Genomic DNA, 21994 nt, shown 5'->3' on the forward strand with positions numbered 1-21994 from the left:
TACAAGGAAAAGTCAGTAACAATACAGGAGTTAGGTTCAAATGCAAGGTAACAGTACAAGAGATTTCCAAAAGTAGTACCCTATGAAATACCAAATGAAGGGCTGCAGCAAATTCACAGGAAGGACATCACAAGGACAGGCATGTGGGAAGGTCTCACAGATGAGCTGGAGTGTTGGAAGTGCCCCAGGGCATGGTGGGAGAGTGTGGGGAAAGTTTCATGGAGGAACAGCCATGAGACCAAAAGGCACAGAGGTGAGACCAAAAGCAAGCAGTGTTAAGGGACCAAGTAGGGCTTGGTGTGACTGGGTATACGGGTAAGGGATTTAGACTAAGAAGGGCCTTACGTGCTTAACTTTATATAGAGATTTTAAGATTTGGGGCAGGGAAACAACAGATACTCTTAGATCAAATATACAAAATCTTGACTAGCCAAGGAAAAAATATTCTAGTCTCAGTTTCAAGACTTACTTGGTTTTGATTCTCTTTGCTTCCAAGGAGGATTTGAAATGCTGTCTTCAGGGTTGTCAAGTCACCTTTGGAATTGGGTCACCTAGCTTTGGGTCAGAGCTAGATACTTTTGAGTGCCCCTATGGTCCCAAGCTGTGACTAGCACAAGGGTAAGCTAACAAATTCCCTGACAGGCAGGCAGGAATAATGCTCCCAGAAGGCAGATATCTTTACAAATGACAGAATATTTATTAACAATACCTTTAAAAAAGATTACATATGCTAGATCACTGGTAGATATCATTTACACTGGGGTTGGGTACTACCTGGGGGTATCAGGTTTTTTCATTCATTTTATTATTATGTTGATTTTTTGCATGTGATTTTTAAAATCATGTTTTAACATAGAAGTAAAGCATATCAATCTAAGAAAAGAAAACATATGAAATACTGACAATATTTTCCTGTTACCATCCTAATTTTCACACCAATGGAATCCTCATGATGACTTTATTGGATGAATATAATTCAAAGGTTGAAAATCTATGTTATGTGTAAGCAAAGTGACAAATTACAGGCAATCATGAGCTCTCCAAGAAAGAAGAAAAAGGTGGCTGTGTGTTTGAATGTGAAAAGCTTTATAGAAAATCTCATTGCCTTCTGTATTCCACCCTTGTCAGCTTAGAAAATATCCCCATCGTAACAAAGAGTTCTTCTCATAAGAATAAGGTTTTGTTGATATTGCCATCTTTCATTGTATGATTTTAAGATTTATGTTAAGCGTATAAAGCAACCAGACTAGCTACTGCAAAACAGGAGCGACATCAAGATACAATACATCTGTACTACTGATAGTGTATAGACTCATATGTAAAATTCTTTGCAGCAGCTATTTGCTGAAATAGGAAGTTTTTTCAAATTACATGATATCGTCATTCAAAAGAAGGGTTCTATCATTACAGTTACACATGTTATCTATAAGAAAATTTGAAATTATAAATTCATTGACAGATTTACTTATTAAAAAATTTACATTCAAAACAGATATGTCTAAAGAGAAAAATTACCTTTTATGCCATGAAAGACTTGTTTGATTATAGTAACTTTTTGTCTATGTTACTACAGGATATACAACTTCAAATTCAATGTCTAAGATAATGTTACTACAAAGACGATGCTCAAATAAAACCTTACCAGACAATGCTAAGTTCAGGGATGGGAGGATTGCACAAGGTGCCTCTTGGCCTGGGAAGTTTAGCTTTTGAGAGTTGCAGTTCCTGAAACCATCTCAATTCGTGTTGAACAACAAAATTCACAATAGGGTGCGAAAACATATCACATCTGTCAAAGGGGCTCAATTCAACACATTAACCATTCAAGGGGTAATTTATATACAGCAGCCTTGAGTTTCAGACCCATGCTCCAGCTGTTTTGCCACCAGATCCTTGTAAAACTATACAAGTAATTTGTAATTCATTTACTGAGATGAGTGCCAAACTCTGTCCTTAAAGGAAATTGTCTCAAATCATAATTGTGTGGTTGTGTTGCCCAGAGCATTTTACAGCAGAGGAAAAAACCAATATCTACATTATATGTTAACTTTAAAAAATTCTATAAAACACTAAATATATAATAAAAAATATGCATATAAGGACATATGTAAACTGCTTTGGTAACATCGTATTACAGATGTCTTCAGTGCATTGCAGAGTTTCCAAAGAAACTTCAGACAAAGCTAGATTTGCTTTGAGGAAGTACTGTATAACGCCATTCCTAACGAAGCAAAGAACATTTTTTTATCCAGTAATAAGATGTACTTGAACAACAATATTACTTAGTACTGGGTGTCTTCAAAACAACTAGCTAAATGTTGCTTATATTATAAATAGCAAGTCCTTTAGATAACTTTTGTCATAAACTAGACCTCGCTGTGAGAGAGATCATTATTGTACTGATGGCTGACAGTGTACATGCATTGGAGGTAGAAGCCCCAGATCCTCTTGCATAGGAATCTGCAAAGAGAGAACAAATTCATTTAAAAGGGTCTCATCCTGTATACAAAGGAAAGAGATGCTACAAGGCTTCAGCGAAACAGTATGAATGGCTGGGTTCTATAAGAACCATACTGAATGTTCATCTATCATCTAGCTGTTTATTTTATTTTTATCATGAGTGCAGAAACACTTGTATGATTTGGTATGTGTGCATACACATAAGTATGCATATGGAGGTGAGAGAACACTGTCAACTTTTTAGAAGGATGCCATTCACTTTGCTTTCTCAATGCCGGGTCTCTTACTGGACTGGAACTCATTAAGAGATGGATCTTCCTATCTCTACATCCCCGGTGCTAGCATTACAAGGGTCTATGGCTATATCTAGCTTGCTTTTTAAACACGGGATAGAGTTCATATTCAAATCCTCCATCTTGTGAGGCAAGCATTTTACTGACTGAGCTTTCCTTCCAGCCCTGCCTACATGATTCCCTCTCAATGATCCATTGACATCAGTTCATGATGATCTATCTGTGGGCTGGGAGCAGGCTAGGGAATAGTCTGCAGACTCTTCTAAGATTTTATATATATAAACTGATGGTATCTATATTCAGTACAGTAAATGCTTCAATATTATTAGCAATATGTTTGATACAGGTCAATATGCCCCTGAGGGAACAGCACAAAACTGATACTCCCTTTTGATCCCCACCTTTGTGTTTCACAGACAATGTGACACTCAGCTTTTCAGCCCCCTCTGTGGACCAGATATTGTCAGTGTTTCATTCATCAGTAGAAAAGACTAGGATCCCAGGAGATGAGGTAACTAACTTGTCTAAGATTGCTAGCTAAGTGAATGGCTGCATTGGGAGTCGAAACCATGTTTGTCTAAATATATTTCTTTTGCTCAGACAACATAATCATATTTTAGACAAACTTTTTCATATGGCTTATACACTTTTTTCATAATAAAAGCTTTTCTGTTGTCAGTCTGGGTTTCTTTAAGGTAGTCTGATCTCTCCAGTTGACAGAAACGAAGTCCCTTAAGGGAAGATATTCTCTGCTAACACTGAAACCTTCACTATTCATGCACTATATATGTTCCTGTCGTGAACAGGACCAAGGAGCACCAGTGAGCAAAAGGAAGATCTTTGCAATAAGAAGTTTGCGGTAAGATTTAAGCAGTGTGAGGTAGATCACAGTTGTGTGTTGTTGTAGCCTAGAAATTACTTTTGTAGCTCACTGTATGGCTGGCTCCCTTTCAGGGGACATTAGAGCCCTTGTTTGGCAATAGCTAGCTCATCTATATAGCTAGTTCCAGGTCAGCCAAGGCTACTCGTGTGTGTGTGTGTGTGTGTGTGTGTGTGTGTGTGTGTGTATCTGTGTAAGTATGAACTCCATCTCTGGGGCATCACTTTTGGCCTCAGTTTCCCACTGTACCCCATTTTTGAAAAAGACAAGTACTTTTTGAATCCTTTCTAAATGAAAGGCAATTGAGAGAACAGGTGAAGTGACCCGGGAGCTCTTTACTATTCTGAACTGAGAAATTTTACAGAAGCCATTAAAATTGTTTCATGACTACTTTGCTATCTATAAGACATAATAGCCTTCTCATCCTCTGAAAAATAGAATGATAGACACCTAGCAGAGACTTACTATAAGACTAAAATTAGGTTCTCAGTGTTGAGGACATCATCCATGGTTTAAAATGTCTTCTGTCCAGTGATAGTTTGGAAGTTTAATCCAGCCTGCATTGATCCTCGAATATCCAGGCCTCAATTCCAAAGGCCAGAAAATTATGTACCTAGATATCTAATGGCAACTTGGATGCCTATCTAATCTTTTCCTTATCATTATAAAACACTCCATAAACAAAGGGACAGATAATCTAAATAATATGATTCAGGTAGTTATGGTTACTCTAATCCTGGCACTTAAGAAGCAGAAACAAAAGGATTCCTACAAGTTGGAGAACAGCTTCCTCTACATACCTAGCCCCAGGTCAATCAGGGCTACTTTTTAAGACCCTGCCTGCCAAAATAAAGACAAAACCAGTGCCGTCCATTGGCAGCAAATATTTTCAGATGCTGTATAACTAGAACCACTCTTTTTAGATGTTTTTAAAATCACACTAAGTAGTGCAGAAATATTTATTAAACTGCCATTTCACCACTCAACAGCTGTTGCCAATCATTATTCTGATTTTTTTTACTCTGAATTTTGGCTTTTATTAAAATAAATAAAATTATACAACAAAATTCGTATGCTGTTGAGATATTTATAAACATAATTTAAAAACTGAACAGAATGCTTTTCCTCAAAAAGGCTACTTTCACATTCTATTTAACAACATTTTAAATGGAGACAATTAACTATATAAAGCCATATGTGTTTTGCATGTAGATTACATATACTCAGTCAAAATATATCATGTTAACTTAAAAACATTTCCAACTCAAGACTCAATTACACAAGTTCATTGGGGATAAAATACCACAGCCTTATGAAGAAAATTTTGACTGGAGATAGAGTTGTACATATTTAATCCCCTTTATCCCAGCATTAGGGAGACAGAGTCACAAGAATCTCAGTGAGTTCAAGGCCAGCCTGTTCTGCATAGCAAGTTCCAGACCAGTCATGCTATGTAGTAAGACCCTGTCTAAAAGAACAACAATGACATCATCAAACCGTTTTGCCTATTCTTCTTAACTGCATTGTTCATTAGCTTTGGGAGCCATCATGTGGGGACTATGTAAGCTAATGAATCAATATTAAAGAGCCCTCTATGACTTATGTGGGACAGTTTTCATGCACTAGGTTGGTTGGTCATTGACTAAATCCATGAAAATTGGGCAAAGATTTTTCCTTTTTCTTTCTTTTTTTTTTGTATGACGTTTCTTACAATCAGAAAACACTAGTGATGGAGGAAGGAGGCTACTGTCATCATTTATCTTAATTATGACTCATTCTTTTCAATTTCTTGAAGTCTTGGGTCATCTGGGAGAGTGTCACAACAGGCAGGGGGAAAGGGTGAGAAGAGCATTCTTACTTGATATCTTTGGGATTCGGATTTGCTCACTGCTGCTGCCGTCCCCTCCATCGCTGAATGGCTTGATCTCTATGATGTAATCTTCATCAAAAGGTAAAGAAAGCTCCACTGATGTTTTGTTTGTTTCAATGACGGACGTGCTGCTTTGCCTGTTCCATCTGTACAAGACCTGAAGATGTAGAAAGAATGGGTGTCATCTGCTGTTCTAACTTTGATGCCCAAAGTGTGGTGTTTGCTCTTTTCTATCTCTGGTTACCAGCTAAATGCAAGGTGATGGAAGGGACCTGTCAGCCTGCTCATACAGAGAAAGTTCATTTGTGGTGAGGGTCATGTCTGTTGCTATAATGTCATGGAGAGAAGTGTTGAGAGGATACTTCAAGTGGGAAATGAGAGCAGCACGAATGGCTATTTTTTTCAGTTTGGTAAATACATTGAAATACAGAAGTCCGAATAAGGATGCAGAATTAGTGATACACCAGGAGCCTTAGCATCAGAATAGATTTGGCTTTGCGTGGCCATCGGTCATTAACTTTACTTCACTCTTCTGTTTCTTCCACTGTAAAATATGGAAAATAACACCCACTTTTTGAAATTTCATAAAGACTGAATGCAATGAGGACTGGGTTCAAAGGATACATTAAGCATGGTCCAGTGAGTACATAGAAAACACAAATTAGATTTGTTTATTTTTCTTCTTCTTTTTCTTTGTTGGGAGAAAGGAAGTGTTGTGGGAGGGAGGGGTGGACCTGGGAGGCCTGGGAAGTGAGTGTGATTGGGATGCATAATGGGAAATTCCCAAATTATCAAGAAAAATATGATGTTGGAAAAAATAAAGTATATCTATGCAGGCTTAAATGAAACAAGATGAGTGCACACAGCAGGAGCTCCAAGCACAAGAGATACCCAGAAGGTTGTTATTATCAAAAAAATTCTTGAAAGATGACATTTCTACACACATAGATGGTTTCTGAATGGCAAGGGCAGTGAGCCCTCCACTTTCCCTCCCACTGGGACCCTTTGTAGGGATGGCGCAGAAGAGGCAATCAGTGACAATCTGGAAGCACCGTGGGTCTGAACAGTTTCACTCATGCACCTTTGTTTTCCTTCCTGGGCCTCTTTGATGCTGAGTTTGGGCTGTAATTTATCTGATGAGGTGGCTGACTAGCTTTACTGAAAACACACTTGACTGGGTCTCTAATGGACCTCAACCCAGAAGGGAACAAAATAAAAAGGAATAAAATATGTGCCCCTGTCATTGTGTGCCCAGCAACAACCATGAGGACAGCTACCCTGTAGCTTCTGACTCTTCTAGGTGGCTTGCCATTGTCACCATAATCCCCCAATGCAGGTATTATACCTTTTCACAGATGACGACACTGAGACCCGGGGTCCTCTTACACTGTGGAGAAGAAGTGATGGGAACCTGATTCCCAAGCCTGCAGTCACAAAGCAAACTAGCTTACCTTCTCCAGCTTCCCACAGGATAGAAAAGATGGAGCTGGAGGACACTTATTGTTGCTCTAAATCTGTTCTTCTCAGCAGAAGTGGGAGGGTGGGAAGCAAATTTGCTCTGCCTCAAAGTCACCAGTCAAGATACTTAAAGTGTCATTTGCTCAGCCCATCCCTGGAGTTTCTAGTGGCTGAGAACCAAATGTTTGCCTCTCTAGTAAGTTCTCTACCTACACCAATGCTGTTAGACCAAGGATCCCAGTCTGAGAACCATTGGACTTTAAGGTTTTCTTTAAGACCCCTATAAATATTGATCTACTGAGATCAGAGATGAATGATCAGTCTTCTATTACAAGACAGAATCAAACATAAGTAAAATTCACAAGATTTCCTTAACATAGTTTAGATCCCATTTGTTCTTTGGCATTTTATCACCTTAATTTATAACCCTTTAATACAAAGTGGAAAACACAATTTCCTTAGGGTGGAAAGATTCACAAGCCCTCCTGTTTCCCACTGTGAAGCCTCAGCTGTACCAGGCTTGGCATCCCTTTGCTGATGACCAAGCGCCAATAAATCCTCAGCCACTGCTTCTCATCTCAACCCTTCAGGAGAATGGGCTGGCTGATGGGATGCAAGGTCACATCTGGCTCAAAGGAACAAATTGCTTCTGTGATTTACTTCTGGTCCTTGCAAGAGCTCGGAGAATCCAACCAGTTTCAAGTATAAATCCAAAAGAAACATTTCCAAGAAAAAGCAGCCTATTTTTTTCTTTTCCTTTTTTTTTCTTTTTTCTAAATCAACCCCGCTTATCAATCTTGTAATAGTGGAGACTGTAATGTCACCTAAATAAAGGCAAGCAGGAGGTTTACTGGTTTATTTACACCAAACCCTTGGTGCAGTTGACTGATGCGAAGGCTGTGCTTGTATCTGATATAATACAAGCAGGCAGCAAGAGAGGATTATTGGGAATAATGATAAGAACAGCAAACAGTGACTGCATTCATTTCTCTAATGTCTGAACACTTTTCTTTTAAAGGTTTACATAGATCATCTCCCTAGATATGCTTAATTATTACCTCAAAGATGGCAATCTAAGACCTGGAGCTAGTAGACTAATGCCTATAGGCCCATGACAAGTAAGTGATTGACCCCATGTTTAAACCTAAGAAGTCAAACTCCAGAACCTGATTATTCAGAACAACTTAGCTCCCACCTCTAGGTCAATTTGCTTTCCCTTCTGTGTCTCCGTCTTCATATGTGAAAAGTAAGGGGATTAGACAATGAACTTAAAAGGGGGGAGGGAGGGAAACAAATGGCCCAGCAGGTAAAGGAACCTGCCATCAAGCCTGATGACCTTGATCAGATCTCCAGATCCACATGGTGAAAGAAGAAAACTAACTACTGAAAGTTGTCCTCTGCCTGCACATACCTGCTGTATACATGGAGGTACAAGCACATGTGGACACATAGATTCACATGCAAACACACACATAAGTAAATAAAATGTAAAAAATAAAGTCAGAGAACATGCAGCCTGGGGATCTTATGCTGCCGGAATTTATTATTTGTTTGTTCACATTAGTGTTTGCTTTTTTTTAATGCCAACCTTAATGAACTAAGAAATTATGCATGAAGGTTTACAGTTACTATTGAAAGATACGGCCATCATGTCCGCTATGGTTTGGATGTTTATCTGCTCTAAAGTTCCTGCTAAAAGTTAATTGCTACCGTAACAATTTAAAAATGTGGAACATGGTGGCTTATGCTTACAATCCTATTACTAAGGATGCTGAGGCAGGAGGATTACTGTGGATTTAGGCCAGCTTAGCTACACAGTGAATTCCAGAGCATCTATGGCTACAGAGTTGGACCCTGTCTCAAAAAAAAAAAAAAAAGAAAAGAAAAAAAACATTTAAGAAGTGATTTGACTCAGATGTGCCTGGGCTATGAGAGTTCCACCCTCATGGTGGGACTGGTGCCGCTGTAGGAATCCTGTCCCTTTTTAGTGTGTCTCAGTCTCTTGCCTTCTGTTGCACAATTGCAGAGAAAGAAGACTGTCCTTGCGAGCCAATACTTTGGTGTTGAAATTCCCACCCTCCACAAATAGTTTTTCATTTATCATAAACTAGGAAGGCTCCGTTATTCTCTTACAGTAGCACACATGCAGACACAAATGCTGGTCTATACTTCTCATTGGAAACACCTGGAGTTAAAAGGACTACCGTTTTCTGGACAGTCACAAAATCTGTTGCTATCATTACCAATATTTGCTATTCTGGCATACGTCCACCTCTGGACCCTCGTGCCTTCTGTCTACATATTTTCCCAGAGAGCTGCCTGCCTCATTTCCTACTTTCATTCAAAGCCCAGTTGAGATATAACTGCTGAAGTGGCTTCCCTTGGCCTTTATATAAAATGGAACATCTTTCCTGTTTGCCCCTTGGCTCTTCTGCTCTTCTCACCCTCATGCCTTTTTCTTCGTCACACTTTATCCTTCAGCTGCTGTGTTTGCTGATTCCTGCCAGGCAAAATAACTGCTAATGATTTTACAATAATCCTTCAAAAGGAAAATAAAAAAGACTTTTCTCGAAAACTTGCAAGTCCACTTTCATAAACCCTACCATTCTTTTTATTACTTAAGAAAGATTATAAAACCAAGACTATGCTTTTGAAATTTTCTCAAGGTGAAGAGCTTGGAAATCAACATTTCAGGAGTCATAAAATGGAGAAGAATTCTACGCATCATTTCAAGTCTCTAGAGAGTTGAAGTATTACGCTTCTGAGAATACTGTTCTTTTCCCAGCCAAACAGCTGCAGTTTCTTTCTTCACTCCTTGCAGAGGTTGGGACCAGATCCCTGGTCATGGTCTGCTCAATGTGTAACCTGGTCTACACATTTGAACACAGCCAACCCTGCTACTCCTTGCACACATCAGCCTGCACATCAGAACGATACACTATTGCTTGCACATGTGTTCCTGCCTTCGCCCCTTTGACTCTGAAGTGGCCTTACAGTAGCTAGTTTCATCCTTAGCTTTAAAAAGAACACATCATTTTCACTTTCTTGCTCACTGAAGCTAAAGGTCCTGTCAGAAGTCCAGCTATCGTGAGATGTCCACATTGGAAGAAAGTCCATGTTCCCCATAGGGGAGTCTCATGGAGTGGGTGATCTCTGGACACCCTCCAGCTTTTGCAAAGTCATGCCAGGTAAGAAAGTCACATATGTATGATCTATGTCAGGGATTCTCACCACAGACCTCCCCATTTAAGCCAAAAGAAGATTGTAAAATTATAAAACTGAGACCTAACAGTTGTTTTAGCCCAACTTTAGGTTATAATGGAGGTCTAAATTTAGTCAAAGGCTAGAGAGATTGCTTAGCCTTCAAGAGTTATATACTGCCCTTATAGAGGCCATGAGTTCAGTTCTGTGTCAGGGAGATCAGAGCATTTTGAAAGCCCAGCTCCACTAGATGAAACACCATCTTTTTGATGTATGTGTGCATTCTTCTTCTTTTTAAAGATAGGCCAGCATTTACATGATCTGGCAAACAACATTTTCAGCTTGTTTTCTTACAAAGAAAGCTACTTATAGAAATAAGAGCAGGAACGAAAGTGACATTAGGCAGTTAGTATTGTTGATTAAACACACACACACTAAAGTCTCGCTGCCAAAAGCGGAAGGTAGAGGGCTGCTTTGTCACAGGGTCTTTATCAATTTCTAATCTAGGCTATATAAAGCTAAAGTTTACATGGAATTGTAGCTTGCTTAAGTGTTCCCCAGAGGGATCTAGAGGGTAAGAGCTTGGTCTCCAGCCTGTAGTGTTACTGGTAGATGATGGAACGTACAAGGAGTGGACTTTGTGACTGCTTTTTCAGGTGACTGCAGAATAGAATTTCAGTCTCTTTCTTTTTGCTTCCTGGCCACCATATAGCACACCTCCCTGCCATAATATATTGCTTTGTTAGAGATGCAAAAGCAGTAGTTAACCAACCATGGACTGAAATCGCAACTGTGAACCAAATTAAACCTTTCTTTTCTTTTCCAAGCTGATTATGTCAGTTATTTTTTAGGTAAATAAAAAACTGCCTCACCCAGATGATTGTCTAAACCCTGAAAAGTTAGCACAGAGCACATACAGAATTTAGACGGATCTACTTTAGGGTGGAGATTCCTGGAAAGGCCAGAGGAGTGACGTCAGGGAAGACTGAGGAAATGGAGCACCTGCTGCCAGCCAGACCCCCTTCCTGCTAATAGCAGGATTAGGTGTCCTTGCAAAAAGAAATTACCCACTTTGTATCCTTTTACTTCTGACTCATTATCCAGGGCCTTCACTTGATCCCAGTTCAGGATAATTTTGGAGTCCGATGAATTCCATATGATGTTTCCGGGGGGTTGGCTTGGTGCTATAAAAAAAAAAATTAAGACAGACGAAGTCACAGATTATTAAATCTCAATGGATTCTGAGGAATGTCTCCTTACTAGAATTCTAGAGTAGAGGCAATTTAATGGGCGATTGCACTAATATGTGTCTTCAAGGTCACTGAAATCTGACGAGATACAGCATTGCAAATGGAAAAAGATTCAGTTGGTCGCCTACCATTTATAGCTAAAAGAAGTAGTCCTTCCTAGTGAGGAGAAAAACATTTATCTTTCTGTCCTCTGGAGCAATGAATTTGGCATGGTATTCTGAAAGGTTCAGTTAAAATGCTAAGGTGCATTTGAATCCATATAATGATACCAATTAGTATGCAAATGATTCCTGGGAGGTGGGGATAGGTAATGAACTTGGAGTATGTTAGATGAATTCCCAAAATATTTCTGAGCAACTTTGTCCTTACGTGGCTTTCTGGTCGTGACATTGACTGTCGCACTGGAGGGTCCTGTCCCAGCTGAGTTATATGCCTTGACAGCTAAGTGATACAGTGCACTCCCCTTCAAGTTGCTGATTTTTGTAGATGTCTGATTTCCAACTGTTCGTATTTTTCTAGCATTTTCTTCCTTGTCATCATGTCTCCAATATTTTACCTGAGAAAATAAAAAGAAAGAACATGGAAATCATATCCCCCTGGGGATATTTCCAATGTCATCAGGTAATAATATTTTTATGCAAGTCCTTATGACGGAGTTACATTTCTGTATTAATTCACAGACAGAACTTTTAGAACAAGGAGATTCACATGATCTGTAAAATTAGCCACAGTAAGAAAATCTCCTTTTTCTTTTCCACTGACATGGGCAGTCTGGTAAATCATTAATGGCTACTTCTTTTATTTTCCACAATTTTGGTTTGTGTCCAGGTGATTCTGGGTATGTAAGACAAAAAAACCATTTTTTTAAAGATTTTATTTTTTAAAATTTTGTGTGTGTATGTATGTATGTATGTATGTATGTATGTATGTATGTATATGTATGTATGTGTGAATGCAGGTATCCAGAGAGGCCAGAAGAGCGCATCAAATCCCTTGCAGCTTGACGTATAGGCAGTTGTAAGTTACTTAACAAGGATGCTGGAAATGGAACCTGGATTTTCTGCAAGAGCAATGAGCACTCTTGACATCAGGAGCCATTTTTCTATCCCTATGAATATGTCGTATTTAAGCTCATTTTGCCAACCATATTGTGAATCTTTAGGTTTATAAACGCACACACATATACACACACATGAAAATATAATATTAAACTTGGGTATAAATATAGATAAAGGGCAGTCTCCAGTAGATTCTTTAGTACTTCTATTAACGGCATGGTAAAACCAGGCCTCTAGAACAGATACCTGTGTAGGATGGTGTGGGACTTCTCCCACCAATGAGAATGTCAAATGCACATGTCTCTAGCTTACCTCATAGCCTTGAATCCTCCCTCTATTCTTCCCAATTGGGGAGGCCCAGAAAACTTCGATATCTGTGGCAGAAAGACTCCTGGCAAAGATACTGGCTGGTGGCTTGGTGGGTTCTGCAAACGAATTCAGAACATTACTACTTAGTAACATCAGAACACGCTTCTTGAAATGGGGATAAAAGGTAAATAGAAACCATAGTCATAGAGCTGTCCTTAATACCTGTGAGACACTCAGCATCGCCCCAGAATAAGCAATTACCATGTGCAGGGTGGTGCTTAGGAAAGAAACACTTCTAAAGTCTTACAAATGTCTACCCTGCAGGCAAGTGGAACTAAAGTGACCCCAGATCAAGTTTAGCAATAAGTTTTCATGGTCAGCAATTCTTTCAAGTACATCTTTCTTAATTAAGTTAAGTAATAGTCCCAGTTGCTCGATTATGAAAACAAGAGAGAAAGAAACAAGAGCAGTTAACTGAATTGATTACGATTCAAGGAAGCTGCGTAGTGGCTTAGTTTTAAAAGGTAATCTTTAAAACCCTAGACAAATAATCTATAATTTCTGGGGCTTAGTATCCTTGGATGCAAATGGTATACGGAACCAAGAGTTTCTCAGATTTTAAAGATTTTTGCCAGACTTTTCCAAGACTTATACACCATTTGTATATGCAACTCTTATTTCAGTACCGTACCTTGCAGAAAAACCTAGTTCAGCCATAATTTAAATAAAAACATTCACAAAATATTTCATTGGTCAGCTATGTACTTTTTAAGACACAATTAAATTCAAATCAGTATATAAATATTTGATACATTTAAAAGTTCTTCTGTTCCAGGGACCTACACCTTCTATAAAAGAACACCATCCTCATTCTCTGATGAATATCCCTTACAGCATACTATAATAAATCTCCTTTTAAAAAATAAAGCATTCATCTGGTACAATTTAATGCCAACATGTGTACTCCTCTCTATTGCACACTCCAGGAAATAGGACAAGGAGATCTCTCTTTGCTTCTCCAGAGAAGTCATAATAGTGAGGTCCCTTGACCACCATGACAGTGTGAATAGCATGCGTGCAACCAAGCTGTGTCATGGTTCCCTCTCCTAAGAAGTCAGAGTCAGGGCAAATGGCTTAAAAACACAGATGATGAGAGAGAATGAAACATTCCATCTGCTTATTTACTGAAAATCATGAACTATGATTCCTAAAAATAATGGTAACAGATAGTTACATGGATGGCATTATGTACCAATAGATAGACATGGCATTATGTATCAACAGATAGATACAGACATAGAAAGTATGATCTGAAGATAACACAGAAAACTTGTAAGCTTGGTTGGTCCTTAACAAAGCAATCAATTGATGAAGAGTCCTATGTTTCCATATATGATAGAGTCGTATTTGAGGTTTTTGTTTGGGAGATAGGTTTAACTGTATGCCCCAAGTATGCCTCAAACTAGCTAACCCTCCCCGCCACAAACTCTTGTATTCAGGAATCCTGGGGTGTGCATACATAATCAGAGTTGCTGTGTTCTTAAGTGTGTGTGTGTGGTAGAGAGTAAATTAATGCTTTTGTAGTATACTTGTATATGCTTTTATTTTATAAGTATTTTATACTCTAAGAAAGGAACACCACTTGAGAGTTGAAGAAATATTAAGGGAGCATGACCCCTACCTTCTTCAGCAGAATACACCAGCGTGGTGGGGCTGAAAGGGCCCTCTCCTTTGTTGTTGAAGACACCCACTTTAACCTCAAAGGGAGAGAACGGGCGCACGCTTTCATTCCTGAACACATATCTGGAAGCGTCAGCTGAAGCCAGCACTGTCAGCATCCAGATCATTTTGCCATGTGGCCGGAAGGCTACCACATAACCAAAGCCTCTGCCATTCTGTAATTCCTCAGGGACTGTCTGGGGAGAAACAGATATGGTACTCAGAAAGCATAGTAGTTTGAATATTAATTAATTATAACATGAATTAATTAATATAAAATATTAAAGGGTACTCCCCTAATGGATTCAACTATTACAGGTTACTCCCTAGTTTTTGCCTCAACTGATTCAAACATTAAAGGGTGCGCCCTTCATCACTTTATTTGGGGTTTTATTCTCAACAGTCTTTTAAATGTAGAGATATTCTTTAACCTGCCGAAGATATTCATGGGGTACCAGAACAACACCAGCCATGGAAAAATGAAATGAAGATCTAGTGGAGGGTTGGGCTCTAGAGAGGTGGACTCAGTCTGCCACAGCTACAAATGATGACTAATTTACCACACAGCTGATTTCCTAAAAAATAACCCGTCCACTGTACTCCATCTAATAATGTTTTCCTTTGGTGCCAGACAGATAAAAGAACTCACAAAAGAAGGCCACCTCTGCTCAGGCAATACTCCCCTTCCCTCCTCAACCAGGAGAGACTCTGAGCTCAGTTGGGAGGGAGAGAGAGTTTTCTTTCCTTTCCCTGCTGGGGCTTAGGGTGAATTAAAGGTTTTTATTTCAGAGGACATTGTCTAAAACCTTTGAAACACATTTCAAACCTCTTTTGAAGCTCCCACCTCCTCTCTAAAAATCAATTTTTAATAAATTGGTGACTAACCTTCCTCTAGGTTGTTTAAAGAAATACCTCGGAGCCCAGCAGCAAAGCCAACTGCTAGGAAATTGTTCTGGGACACTCAATCTATAGCTGGCAGATGTTTTAAATCAATTGGCCATGCGGCAATTCAGAAAGAAAAGAAAGACCAACTTTCCCTGAACCAGACTTCCTTATTTTTTTAACTTGTGTTATCTCCTCTTTCATGATTGTTTTTCTCCCACAAGGAGTCAAATTAAAACTTGTTTCAACAATGGGTGGCCAAGCACCTTCATTTCCTGATAGACATTAATAGATTTCTTGAAAACAGAGGGGGACCATTTCTAGCTTCCTGTCATATGGAGGAAAATAGCAAAATAACTCAGACAAATGCATATCCCTTTGGTCCTATGATGGATTTACCTCCCAGGTTATAACCAGTTCAGATTTGCTGCCTCCACCACCACTGACGTTAGCTGGGGTGACTTCGGGGACTGCAGGAGACAAAAAAAAGAAACCACGTTATTTCAGGTACTAATGGCAAATGTGGGCCAGTAAGGTTGCCCAGAAAGGGTGACTTACTGTTAGTGAATTCTTGGGCATGTGTCCCTTTGTCTTTTGGATATCAGAAATAATACTCACAAAAGGAAGACTGTACTGGCTTGAAGAAGCAAAATGTCCCAATGAAATTGCTATTATTACCTGTGTCTGGTTCAACAGGGTATGCATGTTACCAGGCAATTGCTTAGCCCTGTCTCTAAGTACCTATGAGTTGCACAGAGAAAGAAAGGGCCGAAGAATCTGTCCTCAAGCTTGGTTCGACATTTATTAACCATGAGGTGGTAACAAAGGAGAGACAGGACAAACTGTGCCCACGTGGAGCTTACAATCTAGCGGGAGGTTGAAAACACATGCAGAATATCACAGAGAGACTTGGACAACACTTAATGATGTCGTAGACAGAATGGAGAAGAGCAGCTGTGTTCTGGAGCAGCAGGTTGCTCAGCCGAGCACTGGGCTAATGGCTTCTCAGAAGAAGGTGAGCTTTTGAGCTGGGTGTTGAAGGAAGTGGTGGACATAGGTTGAACCCTGGCTCTCTGTGCTTAACCTCTCTGATCCCCAGTTTTCTCTGTAAAAGAGGGGAAATAAGACTCACTTCCTTCTCTGGGTTATAGGGAAGAACTGAGTTATAATTTTGGAGCTGGGGAAAGAAAGCTTAGGGTTAGTTATGCTGTCAAATAAATGAAGGACTCAGGTAGAGTCCTTAAATATCTAGCTGGGGACTGCAGCTGGTGCCTCAGTATATTCCCTTAAAGTCAATGACACATACCTAGATGGATTTTCCCATCAATTCCAAGAACAATGTGAAATTGTTGGTCTGCTTAGAATCTTGCTATGCTTTTGCAAATCATTGTAATTTTCTTGGCTGGGAACTCTATAGTGACCACATAACAGGATCTCCCAGTTTACAAGAGTATAATCTGACCCAGCTGGGTACACATTACTTTTATCCTGTGTTCATCATGCAAGCTTTAGGTAGCATATTCCCATCTTTCACTTGTGGCAATGCTTTATGTCTTAAGAAAATCCTAGAAAGGATTTCTGAAGAAATCTTCTCTGAGCATTTGTGACTTTTTTTCTTTTCTGGTACATGAACTGAAGAAGAAAAAGTTAAACAGAGGCACTATATTGTGTTTTTTTTTTTTCTACACCAGTGGATTCAATAAAGAGGACTGAGAACTTGATTAAAGCTCACTACCCACAAGGTTGGAATTCTACTGGCCGAATATATGGTCATTATGATCACTTAAGGGAAAAAGTATGTAAATATAGAGCTCATTGAAGCTAAGTCGAGGTTTCTCCTTAAGGAATGTAAGCTGCCAGAACAGGCCCTGTATAGCTTGAGCAATACTCACGAGCCTCTTCTGTCCTCCGTTTCTCTGAGGGCCGGCTGGGTTCCCCAATGCCAATCACGTTAGCTGCAACGGTTCGGAATTCATACTCAACCCAGGGGTTCAAACCCACCACAGTTGCTGTGAATGTCTTCCCATCAACGAGTTCTGGAACTGAAAGATATGAAAAGGTGGGTGAGAGGGTTTAAGAGCATCCACTCACTTCACCAAGATGGAGAGATGATTTTAGGAGCCTCTATCATCATCATCGCCATCACCACCATCACTCTGACTTTCACAGAGGGCACTGTGGTTACCCTGCTGGGATGATGAGGAACTACGAACATGTTTTACCCCTATCTCACAAAAATCTATTTGACACATTTCCCTTTTTCTTCTTCTGTGTTAGGCTCTTTGCCATTGTGAAAAATACTTGGGAGCAACAGTTTAAGAGGGATAAGGATTTATTTTGGTCCATGGTTTTAGAGGTTTTAGTCAAAGACTGGCTGGATTCAATGCCTGGGTCTTGAAGAGCCAGGCAGAATATTTTGGTGTTGGGACCATGGTACCTCAGAGCTGGAAATCTTGGTGTCTGAGAAACAGAGACAGCAAGGGGTCAAGGACAGGATGCTCTTCAAAAAGGTACCCCCAGTGACATACCGCCTCCAGCTAGACCCACCTCTGAAGGCTTTGTCTCTTCCCAAACTAGGGCCAGTAGCCTGGGACAAAGTTTTTATCACATGACCCGTGTGTGTGTGTGTGTGTGTGTGGGGGGGTGATTTCAAGTTTAAACCATAACGCTCTTGTTACTTTCTGTTGTAGCAATACTTTTTACCATTCTTCCCTCACTCTTACTAATGCTATACTTCCTTTAAGCAAAATTTACTGTCATTTCACTTAGGTTTTAATTATTTTACCAATTTTATCCAACTCTTATAAATATTTCAGTTTTTCATTGAAATGACATTTGAGGAAGAAATTAGACAAACAGGAGTTCCTGTAAGCAAGATACAAGGAACATCTTGCTCCAAGAGATGGTTGTGTCATCTTGATGCCTTAAAGGAGAAATAAATGTTAGGTCCAACGTTATGTAATTTATATGATCATGTTTTAATCCAATTTTTACAATGTAGTATTTGCATTAATTCTTTGAGAAATTCATATCATGGATTTGGATCACCCCCAACCTCGTTCCTTTAGTTTATCACACCTCAGAAATGGGTTTCTGTATGTTGACACTGTCTTTCTGTGGGTTGAAAGAGGTGTTTTTGAAAGAAAGGTAAGAAAAGTGAATCATTGTCTTCACCCTGATAATCACCAGATCTCTGCAGAACTTGAGTTTCCTCTTCTACTAAAGAGGCGTGATAATGAACTTTCAGCATGAATAAAATAATTTTACTTTACTGTTAGAACACCTGTAAGAATTATAGATGGGCCTAGCATTATACAGTGAATGTAGAAATATGTGGTGTGAGCATAAGGCAGTGAAACAGCTTGGGCCTTTGAAGAGTTTGTGTCTTGTATCAGCAAATGGTGTCTGGTATGAGTGAATTCATGAAACAAAGAGAGTGTGAGAATTACTTCACTATAAGAACCATGGATTGTTGCTGATAGTGACAACAGTAATGATTTGAACTTGAAGTCGCCACCCCAGGGTCACATGATAAAAGCTTGGTCCTAGGCTACTGGCCCTAGTTTGGGAAGTGACAAAGCCTTCAGAGGTGGGTTTAGCTGGAGGTGGTGTCTCACTGGGGGCACCCCTTTGAAGATCTTTGAAGAGCGTCCTGTCTGTTTCTCAGACACCACGAGGTTTTCAGCTCTAAGATACCATGGTCCCACCACCAAGGTATTCTGCCTGGCTTCAAGTCCCAAGCATTGGACCAAAATAATTCCCTCTTAAAATGTTTCTCCCAAGTGTTTGTCACAATGACAAAGAGCCTAACACAGAAGCAGAAAATGGGAAAAAAGCACAGACTAACATTTGTGAAAATAGTTAAAACATTTCCTACCTCTTCATCTCCAAATCAGTTATATGTGCATTTGGGGCAGCCAGACACACAGTGCTACGTAGTTCTTAGATATTACGCTCCTGACAGCTGTACATGAATCTTGCAAAGACTGATTGTAGGCTTGCATTTTCCACTACTTTTCCAATGTGGAACACAGTGGTATGGAGGTAATTTTAGGTAATATGCAGCTCAATGCATTTTATTTTTATAAATAGTTTCAAGATTGTTTAGAAAATAAAAATACCCATAACAGCACAGTAATAATCCCATAGATACTAATGTTTAGGTTCAGTAACAATAATGTAAGTTAGTGTAATACGAATTTAATTGGTCTTAATAATAAAAACCCGGGGTCAGATATTAGGGGGTGAAAGCTGAAAGATCAGAGAAGCAAAACAGTCAGCCACTAGTTCTTAACTCTAGAAAATTCTCAGACTGAATGGTATACCCTGTCTTTACAAGTTCTCAGACTATATGTCCTCAGCGCCTGTCTCCTCCCACCTTATATTCCTTTCTCCACCCAACCATATCCCTTCCTGTCTCCACCTTCCTAGTTCTGGGATTAAAGACATGTGACTCCCAAGTACTGGAGTTAAAGGTGTGGGCTACCATCTCTTGGCTCTGTTTTTCTTTTAGACTGATTCAATCTCAGGTAGCCCAGGTGACCTTGAACTCACAGAGATCCAGATGCCTCTGCCTCACCATTAAAGGTGTGTGCCAACACTGCCTGGCCTCTATGGCTAATTAGTGGCCTGTTCTACCCTCTGATCTTTAAGCTTTATCTGTTATAGCACAAACAAAATATCACCACAAGTTAGTGTGGAAGAAAACTTCAAAGAAACTAGAGTTGTCTTCTCTGTGGGAAACAGAGACATAAGGTATCATTTGTAGCCATGTTGACCTAGCTGTTTCCTGGTTCTTTCATATTTCATTCACACTTCATTCTAGAAGCCTCTGATAGACACTAGCACTCAGCATGCAATATGGTACCTGTACTGACTGCTTGCCAGCCCACGGAGAATGGAGTTCTCGCTTGGATGACATACATGGTGATGGGGCTGTGGTTGTCAGGTCCAGGTCTCCAAGAGAGCTGAGCAGTGGTGTCTGTGATTTCATCTATAGTCACAGCTTCTGGGGGACCTGGAGGGCCTGGGAGGAAGCAAGTCATTCATAATTGGCAAGATACTCAGATGTCCAAGTATATAATCCACTGACTTGAATCGGGTGCTGACTCACTCTTCATTTATTTAACTACCTACATATCTATCCATCATTTCTTTAAAAAAAGAAACAGTGGGTAACAAGAACCCTGCTTAACTTTGAAAGTATAGCGATGAACTGACACATACCCTTGCTTGCAGGAGTTCACAGAATAGAGGGGAGAACCACAAACAGGCAAACTAAGAGTTATAATGGAATACCTTGATGTTAGCAGAGAATGCTGGGGCACCATCTGCCATCCTAACTGCATCTAGCGGCTGCGTTTTCTCTTATGCCGAGGGACTACTGTGAAAATGGTCAATTCTCAAGAGTCACAGACCTTCCTCTTCTTCAGAATAATCCCCAAACGGGGCTGGCATCTAAAGTCCCTCTGGAGCAGTTTCTATAAGTCATACCTAAATTTTCTACTCATTCCCCTGATGATTGTAGCTTCTCTACCTTCCATGTACTTAAACCACTGAACAGGGAAGAAATCATATTCAGATGGAGGCCTGCAGCTCATATAGAGAGGGATGGAAAACAATTATGAGGGGAAACATCAACTGGGCCAAACTAAAGACCCAGAATGTTCCCACTTGTGTGTTTCAGAAGCTATGCCCAGACAGTTAAATGCATTTTTAAAAATTGTAGCTTAAACATTACCTTGAAATAAAAGGTGATGGCAAGGGACATGGTGACAACCCCCATATTTGCTAGACAGATAAGGAGAGGTTCCCCAGAGGTATTTTTCTGATTCTCAGATTAGCAATCATGTTAGTTCTCCAAAGGCTGCTGAGCTGCGGCACAGGGACAAGGTAAAAAGGAGACCTTTCACGGAGTGGCGGAAAGTTCGTAGAGATTCTGAAATCTCACTCCTTCACCTTTATGCGACAGCCTGCATTCTCTTTGCTTCTTTAACAATCTCTTTCTGAGATTCACAGGTGAGGCTAAATTTATCTTCTCCCCCCCCACCACTCCCGAATGAAATGTCTCCAAATGTGTATGCTGGAGCTGATTAATTTTCCGTGGTGACATTTCAGCATGGCAGTCTAATGTCACCTAGACAGAGCAGAGGTAACCTTTGATCTTTTACTCCTAATAACCAGGGGAAGTCCAGAAAGACAATATATGCTCTTCTGTATCTGACCAGTGTTCTCCTCCTCAGATTCCACCCTTTTTCTTTGTGAATGTTGTTCGGGAGCCTTTAGAACTACTGCAAATAGAATAGTGTTCCCTTTCAATAGCTCAGAGAATCAAATCAATACGAAGTATCTGAGCCTCTTTGTGGCTGCTGAGTAGGAAGAAAGTGAAGGGATGACATGGACCTGTCACTGGAGGGGCTTCTCTCAATCTTTATCTTTCTGCCACCTATCCCCACCAGTGCGTGGCTGCACTCTTGGGGAGTGTTGACTTCGTTTAAGCGAAATTGGACCCTTCTTTCAAAACAACAAAAAAAGTCCACTGAGCAAACTGTAACATGTTTTTTGTCACACGACAAGGAGAGCTATTTTGACGCCAGGGTCTGCTCTTCTTTCAG

At 39.9% G+C, this 21994-nt stretch overlaps 1 protein-coding gene across 6 annotated transcripts in view; it reads right to left on the reverse strand.

The window, feature by feature from the left end:
• Nucleotides 1–21994, reverse strand: part of LOC130871170 (contactin-4) — a 1056779-nt gene continuing 1034785 nt past the window's right edge. For 4 of the 6 annotated variants that reach the window (XM_057764481.1, XM_057764498.1, XM_057764473.1 and 1 more), the window contains 9 exons: nt 20248–20406; nt 17273–17422; nt 15780–15850; nt 14461–14695; nt 12783–12895; nt 11782–11968; nt 11234–11346; nt 5492–5660; nt 1–2460 (listed from right to left, as the gene is read on the reverse strand). In XM_057764481.1, the coding sequence (XP_057620464.1) occupies nt 2360–2460; nt 5492–5660; nt 11234–11346; nt 11782–11968; nt 12783–12895; nt 14461–14695; nt 15780–15850; nt 17273–17422; nt 20248–20406 (1298 nt within the window). In that variant the 3' untranslated portion in view covers nt 1–2359. Of the gene's footprint in view, nt 2461–5491; nt 5661–11233; nt 11347–11781; nt 11969–12782; nt 12896–14460; nt 14696–15779; nt 15851–16349; nt 16486–17272; nt 17423–20247; nt 20407–21994 lie in introns of those variants that run through there. The other 2 variants (XM_057764514.1, XM_057764506.1) reach the window with 1 other exon arrangement.

The sequence above is a fragment of the Chionomys nivalis genome, chromosome 1 (assembly GCF_950005125.1).
Source record: "Chionomys nivalis chromosome 1, mChiNiv1.1, whole genome shotgun sequence".
NCBI lineage: Eukaryota > Metazoa > Chordata > Mammalia > Rodentia > Cricetidae > Chionomys > Chionomys nivalis.